The 14,908-nt window shown below is 45.2% G+C and overlaps 1 protein-coding gene across 1 annotated transcript in view; it reads left to right on the top strand.

Moving 5' to 3' along the window:
• Nucleotides 1-14,908, top strand: part of TET3 (tet methylcytosine dioxygenase 3) — a 105,965-nt gene that overhangs the window by 75,795 nt on the left and 15,262 nt on the right. Inside the window, exons 4-8 of the mRNA XM_081871516.1 lie at nt 5,320-5,473; nt 6,127-6,335; nt 10,507-10,657; nt 11,617-11,706; nt 14,364-14,501. Coding sequence (XP_081727642.1) covers nt 5,320-5,473; nt 6,127-6,335; nt 10,507-10,657; nt 11,617-11,706; nt 14,364-14,501 — 742 coding nt within the window. The remainder of the gene's footprint in view (nt 1-5,319; nt 5,474-6,126; nt 6,336-10,506; nt 10,658-11,616; nt 11,707-14,363; nt 14,502-14,908) is intronic.

The raw sequence follows: 14,908 nt of genomic DNA, 5'->3' as shown, positions 1-14,908 counted from the left end.
CCAATCCAATCCAATCCAATCCAATCCAATCCAATCCAATCCAATCCAATCCAATCCAATCCAATCCAATCCAATCCAATCCAATCCAATCCAATCCAATCCAATCAATCCAATCCAATCCAATCCAATCCAATCCAATCCAATCCAAATCCAACAATCCAATCCAATCCAATCCAATCCAATCCAATCCATCCAATCCAATCCAATCCAATCCAATCCAATCCAATCCAATCCAATCCAATCCAATCCAATCCAATCCAATCCAATCCAATCCAATCCAATCCAATCCAATCCAATCCAATCCAATCCAATCCAATCCAATCCAATCCAATCCAATCCAATCCAATCCAATCCAATCAATCCAATCCAATCCAATCCAATCCAATCCAATCCAATCCAATCCAATCCAATCCAATCCAATCCAATCCAATCCAATCCAATCCAATCCAATCCAATCCAATCCAATCCAATCCAATCCAATCCAATCCAATCCAATCCAATCCAATCAATCCAATCCAATCCAATCCAATCCAATCCAATCCAATCCAATCCAATCCAATCCAATCCAATCCAATCCAATCCAATCCAATCCAATCCAATCCAATCCAATCCAATCCAATCCAATCCAATCCAATCCAATCCAATCCAATCCAATCCAATCCAATCCAATCCAATCCAATCCAATCCAATCCAATCCAATCCAATCCAATCCAATCCAATCCAATCCAATCCAATCCAATCCAATCCAATCCAATCCAATCCAATCCAATCCAATCCAATCCAATCCAATCCAATCCAATCCAATCCAATCCAATCCAATCCAATCCAATCCAATCCAATCCAATCAATCCAATCCAATCCAATCCAATCCAATCCAATCCAATCCAATCCAATCCAATCCAATCCAATCCAATCCAATCCAATCCAATCCAATCCAATCCAATCCAATCCAATCCAATCCAATCCAATCCAATCCAATCCAATCCAATCCAATCCAATCAATCCAATCCAATCCAATCCAATCCAATCCAATCCAATCCAATCCAATCCAATCCAATCCAATCCAATCCAATCCAATCCAATCCAATCCAATCCAATCCAATCCAATCCAATCCAATCCAATCCAATCCAATCCAATCCAATCCAATCCAATCCAATCCAATCCAATCCAATCCAATCCAATCCAATCCAATCCAATCCAATCCAATCCAATCCAATCCAATCCAATCCAATCCAATCCAATCCAATCCAATCCAATCCAATCCAATCCAATCCAATCCAATCCAATCCAATCCAATCCAATCCAATCCAATCCAATCCAATCCAATCCAATCCAATCCAATCCAATCCAATCCAATCCAATCCAATCCAATCCAATCCAATCCAATCCAATCCAATCCAATCCAATCCAATCCAATCCAATCCAATCCAATCCAATCCAATCCAATCCAATCCAATCCAATCCAATCCAATCCAATCCAATCCAATCCAATCCAATCCAATCCAATCCAATCCAATCCAATCCAATCCAATCCAATCCAATCCAATCCAATCCAATCCAATCCAATCCAATCCAATCCAATCCAATCCAATCCAATCCAATCCAATCCAATCCAATCCAATCCAATCCAATCCAATCCAATCCAATCCAATCCAATCCAATCCAATCCAATCCAATCCAATCCAATCCAATCCAATCCAATCCAATCCAATCCAATCCAATCCAATCCAATCCAATCCAATCCAATCCAATCCAATCCAATCCAATCCAATCCAATCCAATCCAATCCAATCCAATCCAATCCAATCCAATCCAATCCAATCCAATCCAATCCAATCCAATCCAATCCAATCCAATCCAATCCAATCCAATCCAATCCAATCCAATCCAATCCAATCCAATCCAATCCAATCCAATCCAATCCAATCCAATCCAATCCAATCCAATCCAATCCAATCCAATCCAATCCAATCCAATCCAATCCAATCCAATCCAATCCAATCCAATCCAATCCAATCCAATCCAATCCAATCCAATCCAATCCAATCCAATCCAATCCAATCCAATCCAATCCAATCCAATCCAATCCAATCCAATCCAATCCAATCCAATCCAATCCAATCCAATCCAATCCAATCCAATCCAATCCAATCCAATCCAATCCAATCCAATCCAATCCAATCCAATCCAATCCAATCCAATCCAATCCAATCCAATCCAATCCAATCCAATCCAATCCAATCCAATCCAATCCAATCCAATCCAATCCAATCCAATCCAATCCAATCCAATCCAATCCAATCCAATCCAATCCAATCCAATCCAATCCAATCCAATCCAATCCAATCCAATCCAATCCAATCCAATCCAATCCAATCCAATCCAATCCAATCCAATCCAATCCAATCCAATCCAATCCAATCCAATCCAATCCAATCCAATCCAATCCAATCCAATCCAATCCAATCCAATCCAATCCAATCCAATCCAATCCAATCCAATCCAATCCAATCCAATCCAATCCAATCCAATCCAATCCAATCCAATCCAATCCAATCCAATCCAATCCAATCCAATCCAATCCAATCCAATCCAATCCAATCCAATCCAATCCAATCCAATCCAATCCAATCCAATCCAATCCAATCCAATCCAATCCAATCCAATCCAATCCAATCCAATCCAATCCAATCCAATCCAATCCAATCCAATCCAATCCAATCCAATCCAATCCAATCCAATCCAATCCAATCCAATCCAATCCAATCCAATCCAATCCAATCCAATCCAATCCAATCCAATCCAATCCAATCCAATCCAATCCAATCCAATCCAATCCAATCCAATCCAATCCAATCCAATCCAATCCAATCCAATCCAATCCAATCCAATCCAATCCAATCCAATCCAATCCAATCCAATCCAATCCAATCCAATCCAATCCAATCCAATCCAATCCAATCCAATCCAATCCAATCCAATCCAATCCAATCCAATCCAATCCAATCCAATCCAATCCAATCCAATCCAATCCAATCCAATCCAATCCAATCCAATCCAATCCAATCCAATCCAATCCAATCCAATCCAATCCAATCCAATCCAATCCAATCCAATCCAATCCAATCCAATCCAATCCAATCCAATCCAATCCAATCCAATCCAATCCAATCCAATCCAATCCAATCCAATCCAATCCAATCCAATCCAATCCAATCCAATCCAATCCAATCCAATCCAATCCAATCCAATCCAATCCAATCCAATCCAATCCAATCCAATCCAATCCAATCCAATCCAATCCAATCCAATCCAATCCAATCCAATCCAATCCAATCCAATCCAATCCAATCCAATCCAATCCAATCCAATCCAATCCAATCCAATCCAATCCAATCCAATCCAATCCAATCCAATCCAATCCAATCCAATCCAATCCAATCCAATCCAATCCAATCCAATCCAATCCAATCCAATCCAATCCAATCCAATCCAATCCAATCCAATCCAATCCAATCCAATCCAATCCAATCCAATCCAATCCAATCCAATCCAATCCAATCCAATCCAATCCAATCCAATCCAATCCAATCCAATCCAATCCAATCCAATCCAATCCAATCCAATCCAATCCAATCCAATCCAATCCAATCCAATCCAATCCAATCCAATCCAATCCAATCCAATCCAATCCAATCCAATCCAATCCAATCCAATCCAATCCAATCCAATCCAATCCAATCCAATCCAATCCAATCCAATCCAATCCAATCCAATCCAATCCAATCCGAGAAGGGAGGAGGGAGCATGCAGCTTGTTTCTCATCCTCCAAATCATGGTTTGGAGAATTGTGTGAAGACTGCCATGTTTTAAAAAGGGAAGGTTGGGCTGAGGCTCACATCCTCTCAGGTTTAAAAATGTAAGATGTTCAGGTACTTCTTTTAATTGTTGCCAGTAGAAGTGTTGTCTCCCTGGCTCATCCAGAAGGTCACTTGAATTTTAGGTATAACATACAAGAAAGAGGTGCTTTCCCCCTCTTGTTTCCATTGAGGAGTTTTACCCAGGCAACAGGGAGGCTTAGTGCTGCAGACTGCTTGCAGGTGGGCCGACACATGTTCAGACTGATTAGGTTACTCCCCTGCAGTTGACTCATAGACTGCTGAAGAAGCTGAGTCACCTCTAAACACATTGCCACTGAATCACCATCGCAGGCAGCACAACCAGGGCGGAGGTGGGAAAAGAACCTCTGTGCATCAATAACTGATATGAAGAATAGCTCCCACGCTCAGTGAGTCCTTTTGAGAAGCACGTCTTCTGCAGTAAAGTGAAATGCAACCTTTTCCCAGTGAATAGCAAAGTCCCAGTGTGTGACCTCCGGTATCTTGGAGATACTGCTCTTTGGAAAGGTTGAGTTGCAATTAATAGAACTAAGGTAGGAAGTTGTATTTGCCTGTCTCTTAGCTATGATGCCCTGAAGCACTGGGATGGCAAAACAATAACCACACCAAGCATTTTAGAGTACATGTTGGGTGAAACATACACAAACCAGTCCTGGCTTTCATAAGCCTTGCACTTGCATGTAGCCTCCCTTTGCTCTTCCTTTCACACAAGCAGCTGAACAAGTCATGCTTCATTTCCTAACCACAGCTTCCTGTTGCATCCACACTCCTAAACTATGGTGAACAGCTCACAAACAAGCTAGAGTATTAAACCATGGTTTTGAAGTTAGCTTACTATCCTGGCTAGCAGGGCTGTCTTAAGCATATGCAGGACCGGGGTGCAAAGATCTGCCCGGCACCTGTCTCCCCAGGTTGCCCAGTCCTAGGCACGCAGGAGGGTGGAGTCGGCTGGCCGTCTCAGCTTCTCGCTGGCTCGGTCGCCCCTGAACTTGCAGCACAGAGCCACCCGCAGCAGAAGAGCCCACTGTGGCGCTCCGACTGACGGGCGGGCTCTTCCCCAGACTTAACTCTCGGGCCCCGGACTTCTTGACCCTGAGATCAAGACTCTTGACCATCCCTGAGATCCCTGCGCCCGGGTGCCCCGCACCCCTAGCCCCTATGGGTAAGACGGCCCTACTGGCTAGTTTGAAAGCCATTTGGCAAGTGGAAGCCCAACCCACCTTGTAATCTTTCTCCAGTCTTTCAGGAAGAGGTTTCACTCAGATAGTCCTCTAGAGCAGTGTTTCCCAACCTTGGGCCTCCAGATGTTTTTGGCCTACAACTCCCATCATCCCTAGCTAGCAAGACCAGTGGTCAGGGATGATGGGAATTGTAGTTCAAAAACAGCTGGAGGCCCAAGGTTGGGAAACACTGCTCTAGAGCAGAGCTCTCAGTCATGTGCCCTGTTTGTCTTCCTAATGTTGTGACTTTTCCAACCAGGTATGGTGAGAAGGGAAAAGCCATCAGAATTGAAAAAGTGATCTACACAGGGAAGGAAGGAAAGAGCTCCCGCGGTTGCCCCATCGCGAAGTGGGTAAGTGGCTGCCCTCCTTTCCCCTGACATTTAGCATTTATCCCAGAAACCTGGCTGAATAGCAGTTCCTATGCAGTCACTGCCAGCAAACAAGAACGTTCCCAAATTCTGCCCAAAAGACCCTCAATAACTCTCATTGCAGAAATAGTGGAAGGAAGATACAATTTCATAGTGGTGGTGGTAGTGGAGGAGGTGGAGGAGGAGAGGGGCAGGGGCTCTCACCTAGGATGCCACTTCACTCCAGTTGCTTGGGCAAAGCAATGGAGGAAGGCTTCTACAGCCCACTTATGGTCTTTCCAGAGGGATCTGGCTGGCCACTGTGGGAAACAAGATGCTGGACTGCGTGGGCTTTTGGTGGTCTGATCCAGCAGTTAGGCATCTCTTATGTTCAGGCATTGATGTGGAGACTGTTACCAGCCAACAGAAGTACAGCACTGCCACGCCAGGGCAGTCGGCAGCAACTGCAGTTCCTTCAATTGTATGGGAAATAAGTCTACAGTGTGTCACTTTGCCCCATTAATGTTGACTTCTCTTTGGGCAGTTCTGCCCAGGAGGTTGGGCAGCACCACTCTGGCCCCGTTGGGGGAGGATGGCAGGGTGAGGTTGGAGGCCGTATTTTCCTTAACCAAGCAATATCCTCTCCTGTTTTCCAGGTCATCAGGAGGCACAACTTAGAGGAGAAGCTCTTGTGCCTGGTGCGACACCGTGCTGGTCATCACTGCCAGAATGCTGTCATCATTATCTTGATTCTGGCCTGGGAGGGGATCCCTCGTGCCCTGGGGGACACCCTGTACCAGGAGCTCACTGACACGCTCACGAAATATGGAAACCCCACCACCCGGCGATGTGGGCTGAACGACGAGTAAGTTCCTTTAGCCCTGGCCAGGCTGCTGGAGACAAGAGGCTGGTGGGACACAGCATTTTCCCAGAGATCTTGGCCGGGAGGAGACAAAGCAGCTAACCACAGCCCTCTTCTGCTTGTGTGTGTGTGTGTGTTTATTTGCCCATGGTTTACTCTGCAGTATGAAGTTTGCCTCACTTTCCTGAGCAATGGAATTGATTTACTGCAAGTTTCCTTGGACTGGGGAGAGGCAGGTCCTTTATTGACTCCTGATTTCTGCTCCTGAAGAGGTGAACATGTTACCTCAAAAACTAACAAGTTTCTCCTGCTTTCCCTCCTTCCTTCTCTCCCCTGACTACCATTGATTAGGGGCCAAATGGAAGATCCTTGGGTCCATATCAAACTTACCCCCTCCAGGCCAACATTTTGAGCTCTTCCCTGCTTAAAATTATCAGATTCAGTGATAATGGGAATTGGCAATCCTTTTTTAAAAACAACAATCTTGACATGAGACAAAAAATACTAGAACCACACCATCGGAACCGCCCCCACCAGAGCACTTTTACCTTCTGGAGCTGTTGTGCCAAATGGGCCTTAACCCTCCCACACAATGTAAAGGGTTTTTTAATTTTTAAGTTCTTTGCCTTGCTTACCAGCTCCGGGAGGCTCTCATAGGGATGTGTGGGACATCATGAGAGCCTCTCGGAGCCCACATGAGAGAGTAAGCAAGACAGAGATAAAATAAGACTTTATTCGCATTAGCCAGTGGCCACAGCAACAGTAAAATCAAAGGAAATTTGATATAAGAGCACAATTTAAAGTCCTGAATCAGCCGTCAGTTAGTGGCCCTTATTCTGGTTGCCCCTGCTATGAACCTAGCCACCTTTGCTGTTATCTGCTCATTTTGATCTGATAGAAGAAAGAACATTGTGGCAGTGGTTGAGCGCCCTGGGATGGTTAGTACTAGTGTGGTGAAGATCTCATTCCTCAGGTCTTTGTAGAGAGTGCAAGACAGGAGGATGTGTGCCGCTGTTTCGGTGCTACCATCTCCACAGGGGCAAAGACGTTTCTCAGGCGGGATCTTTTGGAATCGACCCTCAAGTACCGCAGATGGCAAAACATCCAGTCTTGCAAGTGTAAAAGCACACCTGTATTTTGGGATAATAAGTTTGTGCAGATATGGGGCCAGAGAATCAAAATGGAGAGGTGGAAAATGAACATACCATGGGGAAGAATTTCCTTATAGTGGCCAAGTTATTCAGATGTTCGATATCTTTTAGACGTTGACCAATTAGACTGTTTGCTTTAGTTGGGCCCATAGTGAGTAGGTGTTGTGGGGATAGGCCACAAAAGTGAAGTTTTTCATAGACGGTTTTAAGCCAGGCACTTTTATGGGAGTCTTGAAGTACTAGGGATAGTAAACCGGGGCGGGGGGGGGGGGAGATTTGAGTTTAGCCGGAGCCAGAAGTTAAGAGTTCTTTGCCAAGTCCGTACTTCTACTAAAGGGAGACTTGCCTCCAGTCTCAATGATGCGTTTGGGACGCATGGCGGTACAGAAAAAATCTGCCTTAGAAACTTTGATTGAACAGCTTCCAATGTGCTACGGTGGTTACCAGTCCAAATCTGAGCCCCGTATAGTAGCTGTGCTAGGGGTTTAGTTTAGAAGACTTCTAGGGCTGATGGTATATGTTTGCCACCCTTTGTATGGAAAAAGCAAGTCAAAGTCTTGGCACTTTGGGACGCTTTTTCTTTTGCACATTTTGGTGTGCTCCCCATGACCCCATGGACTGGAAGATAAGGCTCAAATATTTGAAAGCTTTGACCTGTTCAATTGGCTGATTGTCCATACGCCAACTGTGGGGCCTATATTTTCTTGAGAAAACCATAACTTTGGCTTTCTGATAGTTTACGACCAGGTGTTGTCTCTGGCAATACACTGAGAATTCTCTTATCAATCTTATTAGACCTATTTTTGTTTGGGATAAGAGGACCGCGTCATCAGCATATAATAGTACAGAGACTGGTTTTGAGGCCAGTTTAGGGGCATGGAACTCTGGAGTTGTTAGGCACTGGACCATGTCATTTATGTATAGGTTAAAGAGTGCCGAAGCTAAAATGCATCCTTGCTTGACTCCCTTTGTGGTTGGTACAGATCCTGTAAGTTGGCCATTTGTAGAGCAACGCACTTTCAGCACAGTGTCTTTATAAAGGCAGTTAATCAGATATAATAATCTTTTGTCTGTGCTTGAGGTGTTCAGTTTAGCCCATAGTCTTACTCGTGAGATTGATTCAAAAGCAGCTTTCAAATCAGTGAAAGCAGCATACTTGGTGTACTTATCTATGAGGCAGGCTAGGATTAAGCAACGGTCTATAGTAGATCTGCCTTGCCTGAATCCTGCTTGCTCTTTCACAAGGATAGCTTCAACATCAATCCAGTTGATTAATTTATTGTGGAGGTGTTATGCATATAATTTACTAACTATAGTCAAGAGGCTGATAGGTCTGTAGCTGGCCGGATCCGATGTAGGCCCCTTTTTGAATATTGGGATGATTACTGCAATGGCCCAGCTGTCAGGTAGTACAGTGGTGCCTCACAAGACGAAATTAATCCGTTCCGTGAGGTTCTTCGTATAGCGGTTTTTTCGTCTTGCGAAGCAAGCCCATTGACAGCTTAGCGGATTAGCGCTTTTAGCGGCTTTTAGCGGATCAGCTGATAAGCGGCTTAGGGCTTAGGAAAAGGGGGGGGGAGGAAAAAAACCCCGCAGGAACTCGCAAGACATTTTCGTCTTGCGAAGCAAGTCCATAGGGAAATTCGTTTTGCGAAGCGCCTCCAAAACGGAAAACCCCTTCGTCTAGCGGGTTTTCCGTCTTGCGAGGCGTTCGTCTTGCGGGGCACCACTGTAAACCAGAAGAATCAATGTGAGAGAATATTGCCGCAAGCAGAGGTGCCCACCAGTCAATATTGGACTTCAAAAGTTCTGGGGGCAGGTGATCAATGCCTAGGGCTTTCTTGTTTTTTAGCTGCGTAATTAGGTCTTTTACCACAGTCGTGGACACTGGGGGCCAAGCTGATAAGTTTTCTGGAGATACTGTTGGGTGATGAAGCTGAGCATCCTGGTCTAGGAAAAGTGAGCTGTAGTACTGCGTCCATTCTTAGGGTTCAACAGTACAAATTGGCCCACTCAATGCTCCAGTAGGCCTGATATGGTACGCCAGAAACAGGATGTGTCCTTGTTGTGCGAGGCCTTTATTAGGCTGTACCAGGCGTTTCTTCCAGCTCTGCAAGACAGAGAGCTTAAAAGCTGTTTCTGTGCTGGAGAATACCCTGTACAAAAATAGCTTTTAAGCTCTCTGCATTCTGTGCATTCAGTTTGTTCAGTTTTAGCCAGCCAGCCTTCAGCCAGGTAAAGTTGAAACTGCACATGTTACCTGTACACAATAAATCGTTACCTGTACACAATTGTGAGTTACCTGTACACAATAAATCGTAGCTATGTGTGTTAGAAAGCTCCCATGATTATGAATACTTATTTAGAGATAAGACCATAAGATTTAAGCTCATTAAAATATTGCAACATATTAGCCACTGATAAGACAGGTATACATTGGTGCCCCGCAAGACGAATGCCTCGCTAGACGAAAAACGCGCAAGACGAAAGGGTTTTTCGTTTCTTGAGTTGCTTCGCAAGACGAATTTCCATATGGGCTTGCTTTGCAAGACGAAAATGTCTTGCGGGTTTGCTTCCTTTTTCTTAAAGCCGTTAATACCCGTGCTCCGCAAGACGAAAAAATCGCAAGACGAAGCAACTCGCGGAACGAATTAATTTCGTCTTGCGAGGCACCACTGTACATAACAGTTAACGCACTATGTTGCAAGCACATTAAGAGTTAATCTTGGGAATAAACTTCACATCACATTAATATGAGCACAACCCATACCTCCCACATTATTAGAAAGGAAAGGAAATCCCTTTAACTGCTTTATAAGTCAATGCTTTTTAGAGGTCAAGTTTTGGTTTATGGTTGTGCTCCCTTGATGGGCTCCTCCTGGTGGGGGGATTTGGCCTTCCCAACTCATTTGTGGTTGACACCTTTAGATTCAGTGGGTTGGGAATGGCAAGAGCACAGGTCAGTAGCTCCACTTGGCTGCTGTGGACAGCATCTGAAATGCCTTCCTTTGTGTTCATTGCAGCCGGACCTGCGCATGTCAAGGCAAGGACCCCAACACCTGCGGTGCCTCTTTCTCCTTCGGCTGCTCTTGGAGCATGTATTTCAATGGGTGCAAATACGCTCGAAGCAAAACGCCCAGGAAATTCAGACTTCAGGGAGACAACCCCAAAGAGGTTAGTGAGACACCCACCCACCACCATGCCTCCCTTTGTTTTGCTTGTTCATTTTTCAAGGGGGATTAGGGCTCCAGGGTTCACCAGAATCTCTTAAGGAGAAGAGCAATGACACGGGATTCTGGCAAAGTTCATGTGAGACTTCCCCAAAAGTAGGCTGACCAAATACCTGCTTGCATTTGGTCAAGCAAGTCATTGCTTCCTTCTTGTAAACGTGAAAGGGCTGGAAAGTAGCCTCTACAAACCATACCAGAAATAAGTGGATGGAAAAAGTTTTGGAATTTGTCCTAATGGCAAAAATATTTAAGAACTGAAGGAGGGGGCTGCCGGCGGCACTAATAGGGAAACTGTATCACGAATTGTAACCATTGTACTGATTACTCCAGAATGAATTTCTTGCTTCCTCATTTGAAAGGTGTTCACAGTTCTTATAAATAATACAGGTTATTGATCACTATGGATCCAACTAGGTTCTGCTCAGAGTAGATCAAGTGAAATGAATGAACCTAAGCTTGTCATGCCCATTAATGTTGGTGGGTCTACTGTGAGTAGGACTGGCATTTGGCTACAACTCTATGATGCTAGCTTTTAATATTTGGTAGAAAGGACTGGGTCTTGGTGAAACGCTTGGAAATATTACCCCTTGTTTTGGAAATGTCCTTGCCAGCAGTAGTTTTTGATGCAGCTCCTTTGAAATGCTTTACTATGGATCCATTTAAAAAAAGGTGAAAGGGTTAGAGGCTATTGTCCTGTAGAAAAGCCCCTGCTTTGTGTGCAGAAAGTCCCAGCCTGAATGAATCTCTGGCATTTCCCATGAAAAAGGATCGCAGGTGGTGACAGCGAGGTAGGAAATGACTCTGGGCCTCAGGGAGATGCTGTTGGCTGCTGGGCATAGGAGATTGAACTAGGTAGTCTGACTCATCAACGAGCAGCTATGACTCTCCCATCTCTCACTGCAGGAAGAAGTTCTCAGAAGAAGCTTTCAGGACCTGGCCACAGAAGTCGCCCCACTTTATAGGAGGCTGGCACCCCAGGCCTACAAAAATCAGGTACCTGGAATGGCCCACCATACAGCTCTCGTTATTATTGTGCTGCCGATTTAGGTATAGATCCCAGTGGTTCTCAAACTTTTTTCTCTGGGCCATATTTCAGAATAAAAGTTTGCTTGTGCCACACTGAATTTTTGGCTGGGGGTGGGGTGGGGACCAGCTTCTAGCAGTGCTTGACTGGTAACATTGAGCACATCTACTTGATATGCTCACGGGACATCCAGAAAGTATAAAACAATGCAGCTACATAAGCAGTGGCATAGCGTGGGGGGTGCAGGGGGGGCCAGCCGCACCGGGCACAACATTTGGGGGGCGCGCTCGCACTCACAGCCCTCTGCCCCTACCTGGCTCACTCACTCTCTCTCACTGCAGTGCTGGCTGTGCGAATCCGGTCCGAGCTGCCGGGTCGCCGCCCACTGTGGAGGGGGAGGGTGCCAGGCGTGTATTGCGGTGCGGAGCGGAGAGAGAGCGAGGGAGGGACTATCTGGGGGAGGGACAGTGCAGCGGCCGCCCAGCGCAGCGCTGAGCGCGGGAGAGAACCACACCTGACCAGCCCAGGCAGCAGCAAGAAGAAGCTGGCAGCGGCGGCAGGTTAGGGGTTAGGGGCGCAAATTACTTGCCTTGCCCCGGGTGCTGACAACCCACGCTACGCCGCTGTACATAAGAACATAAGTCATTCCAAAATATTATTATAAAGGACCTCTTTGATATGTATCCTACAGTGAGAGGCGTGAGCTTGTAGCATCAATTGATGCTCTTGCTCTCATGTTAAAAGATATCTATCCATATTCTGCAATAAATAAATGATACTATACAATACTGAAATGTTTTAATGTTTCTTTGATTATCCTCAAATCTTCCCACCGCACTTGCCATCCTCTCCTGTTGGTGTGCCACAGCCTTTAAGAACCATTGACCTACCCTGTCTATGAGGCTGTTGCCAAGGTCTGTTGCAGGAAATGCTCTGATTCGTTGTATACTGGTTTGACTGGTTTACAGCAGTCTTTGCCCAGCCTCCCATCTTCAAGATGTTGTTGGAACTCAACTCAGCTCCCAAAACATTGTCCAGCACTGCCTGGGGCTGATGGAAGCAGCGTCTGGAGGGAACCAGATGGGCACTAGAAGAAGGCAGTATAAAAATATTGAGCAAACAAAAGATGGAGCCCAGGGTGGGGCTAGGTAAATGAAGGTTCAGGTCTTTGTGTAATCATAGAATTCTAGAGTTAGAAGGGACACAAATGGTCATTTAGTCCAACCCCCTGCAGTGCAGTCTTGTTTTCAAGGACAGTCCAGTCTTGGACTGAAACTCCCATCAGCTCCAGGCAGCATAATGTTGGATTCCAGGGCAAATGCATAGGCGCCGACTCCATGGGGCCTGAGGGGGCCCGCGCCCCCTCAAAAATTCGTTTGGGGGGGCTGTGCCCCCCCCAATAATTTAAGAAAATTATTAGTTATATTATGCTTTGTAAAATCACAAAATTATGTTGGTATTTTTTATTTTCCTTGTTTGACGATAGTTACCTTTTAAAATACATTCAGTAATGAGTTAAAACAAAGCCACTCCCGATCTAGAGAGGGGGTGGGGTTGCGGGCTCTCGACCCATCAACAATCTCGCGGGGCTGGCGTCAGCCCCGCGAGAAGCGGGGATTCCCCCTAGCTCATTAATATTCACCGCCCACGGTGGCAGCCAATCGGCTGCCGCAAAGGGCGGGCCCTCACAGGTTCACTTAAGGTCGGGGCAGCCCGGGGCTCGCCCCTTTCGTTCCCCCAGCAGCAGCGGTTTGGAGGTCTTGGGGCCCCCCAATATTTTTTATAAGTCGGTATGGGCCCCCGCCCCCCCCCAATATTTTTTATAAGTCGGCGCCCCTGGGCAAATGGGAGGGTAGCTTTGGTGGCTGGGGCTGATGGGAGTCCAAAATGTCTGGACAGCACCAGGTTGAGAAAGACTGCAGTAGTCCATTGAAAGTGTGGCTGTTGCTTTTGTCTTGGCCCTCAGATTTTAGCCCTTTGTCCCTTTACAGCTCTAACAAATGCCCCCCAAGAGAGGCATGCCTAGCCCCATCTTTGCCCACTTTTAGGTTGGAGGCAGGGGCTTTTACCTTCCCCCAGCCTTTTGGTCTCCTCTAGTGGTGTGGGAGCTGTAGTACTGCCTCCGCTCCCTATCTAAAGCTATGTTTTTAGCCTTTATTTGTGTTGCTGTGTTTTTACTTGTTGTTTTTATTTTATTTTAATGTAAGCCATTTGAGTTGCTGCTGCTGCTGTTGTTACATTTACATTTATTTATAGCCCGCTTTCTCCCAGATGGCTTACACAAATTAAAATGACACAGATAAAATACAAAAATTAAAAATGTATGAAAGACAATTGTTACAAAATAATTAAACCCCATCTGATGTCAACTCCAGGGTGACTTTAGTATCGTCTTATTTTTATTCTACTCCTGACTGTATTCTGTGGGGAGAGGGAGGGTTAGGGAAATTAGGTGAGTTTTGTTTTGTTTTGTACAACTTCATGCTTTGTATTTAATAATAATAATAAGAAGAAGAAGAAGAAGAAGAAGAAGAAGACAACAACAGGTTTTAAAAGTTACATATTAATATAAACAAACAAACCATATGTCTTTCCCAAGATTTGAGTTGCTGTCTTTTCTCATCAGGTTACAAATGAGGATATAGCAATAGACTGCCGGCTTGGACTGAAAGAGGGAAGGCCCTTCTCTGGTGTGACAGCATGCATGGACTTCTGTGCTCACGCTCACAAAGACCAGCATAACCTTTACAATGGGTGTACTGTGGTAAGGAAGCATCATCGCTCATTTTATTAATTATTCATTGCATAAATGATACAATAACAGCATTCATTTTCTTCAAGGAGCTCAAGGTGGCATACATGATTCCACCCCCTATATTTTTATCCTGTGAGGCAGGTTGGGCTGAGAGGCAGTGAGTGGCACAAAGTCACCAGGTGAACTTCATGGCTGGAGGTTTGAACCCTGATCTCTCCCAGATCCTAGTCTAACATTCTAACCACTACATCTGGCTCTCATTTTGGTTTTAGTGTATGTGTGTGTTTTTCCTTTTTTTTCTTTTTGCATTTCTTTCTGGAAAGTTCCACAGGGGTGGCTGTCTTAGCTTGTTACAGCAAAGCTGCTAAGATTCTTGTAAGCCATTCTTCACCAACATTGAACTTTCCGAATGCTTT

This window comes from Podarcis erhardii (genome assembly GCF_964252035.2).
Source record: "Podarcis erhardii genome assembly, chromosome: 7".
Lineage (NCBI taxonomy): Eukaryota > Metazoa > Chordata > Lepidosauria > Squamata > Lacertidae > Podarcis > Podarcis erhardii.
The sequence above is the reverse complement of the archived record's forward strand: the minus strand, read 5'-3'. Positions and strand labels throughout refer to the sequence as shown.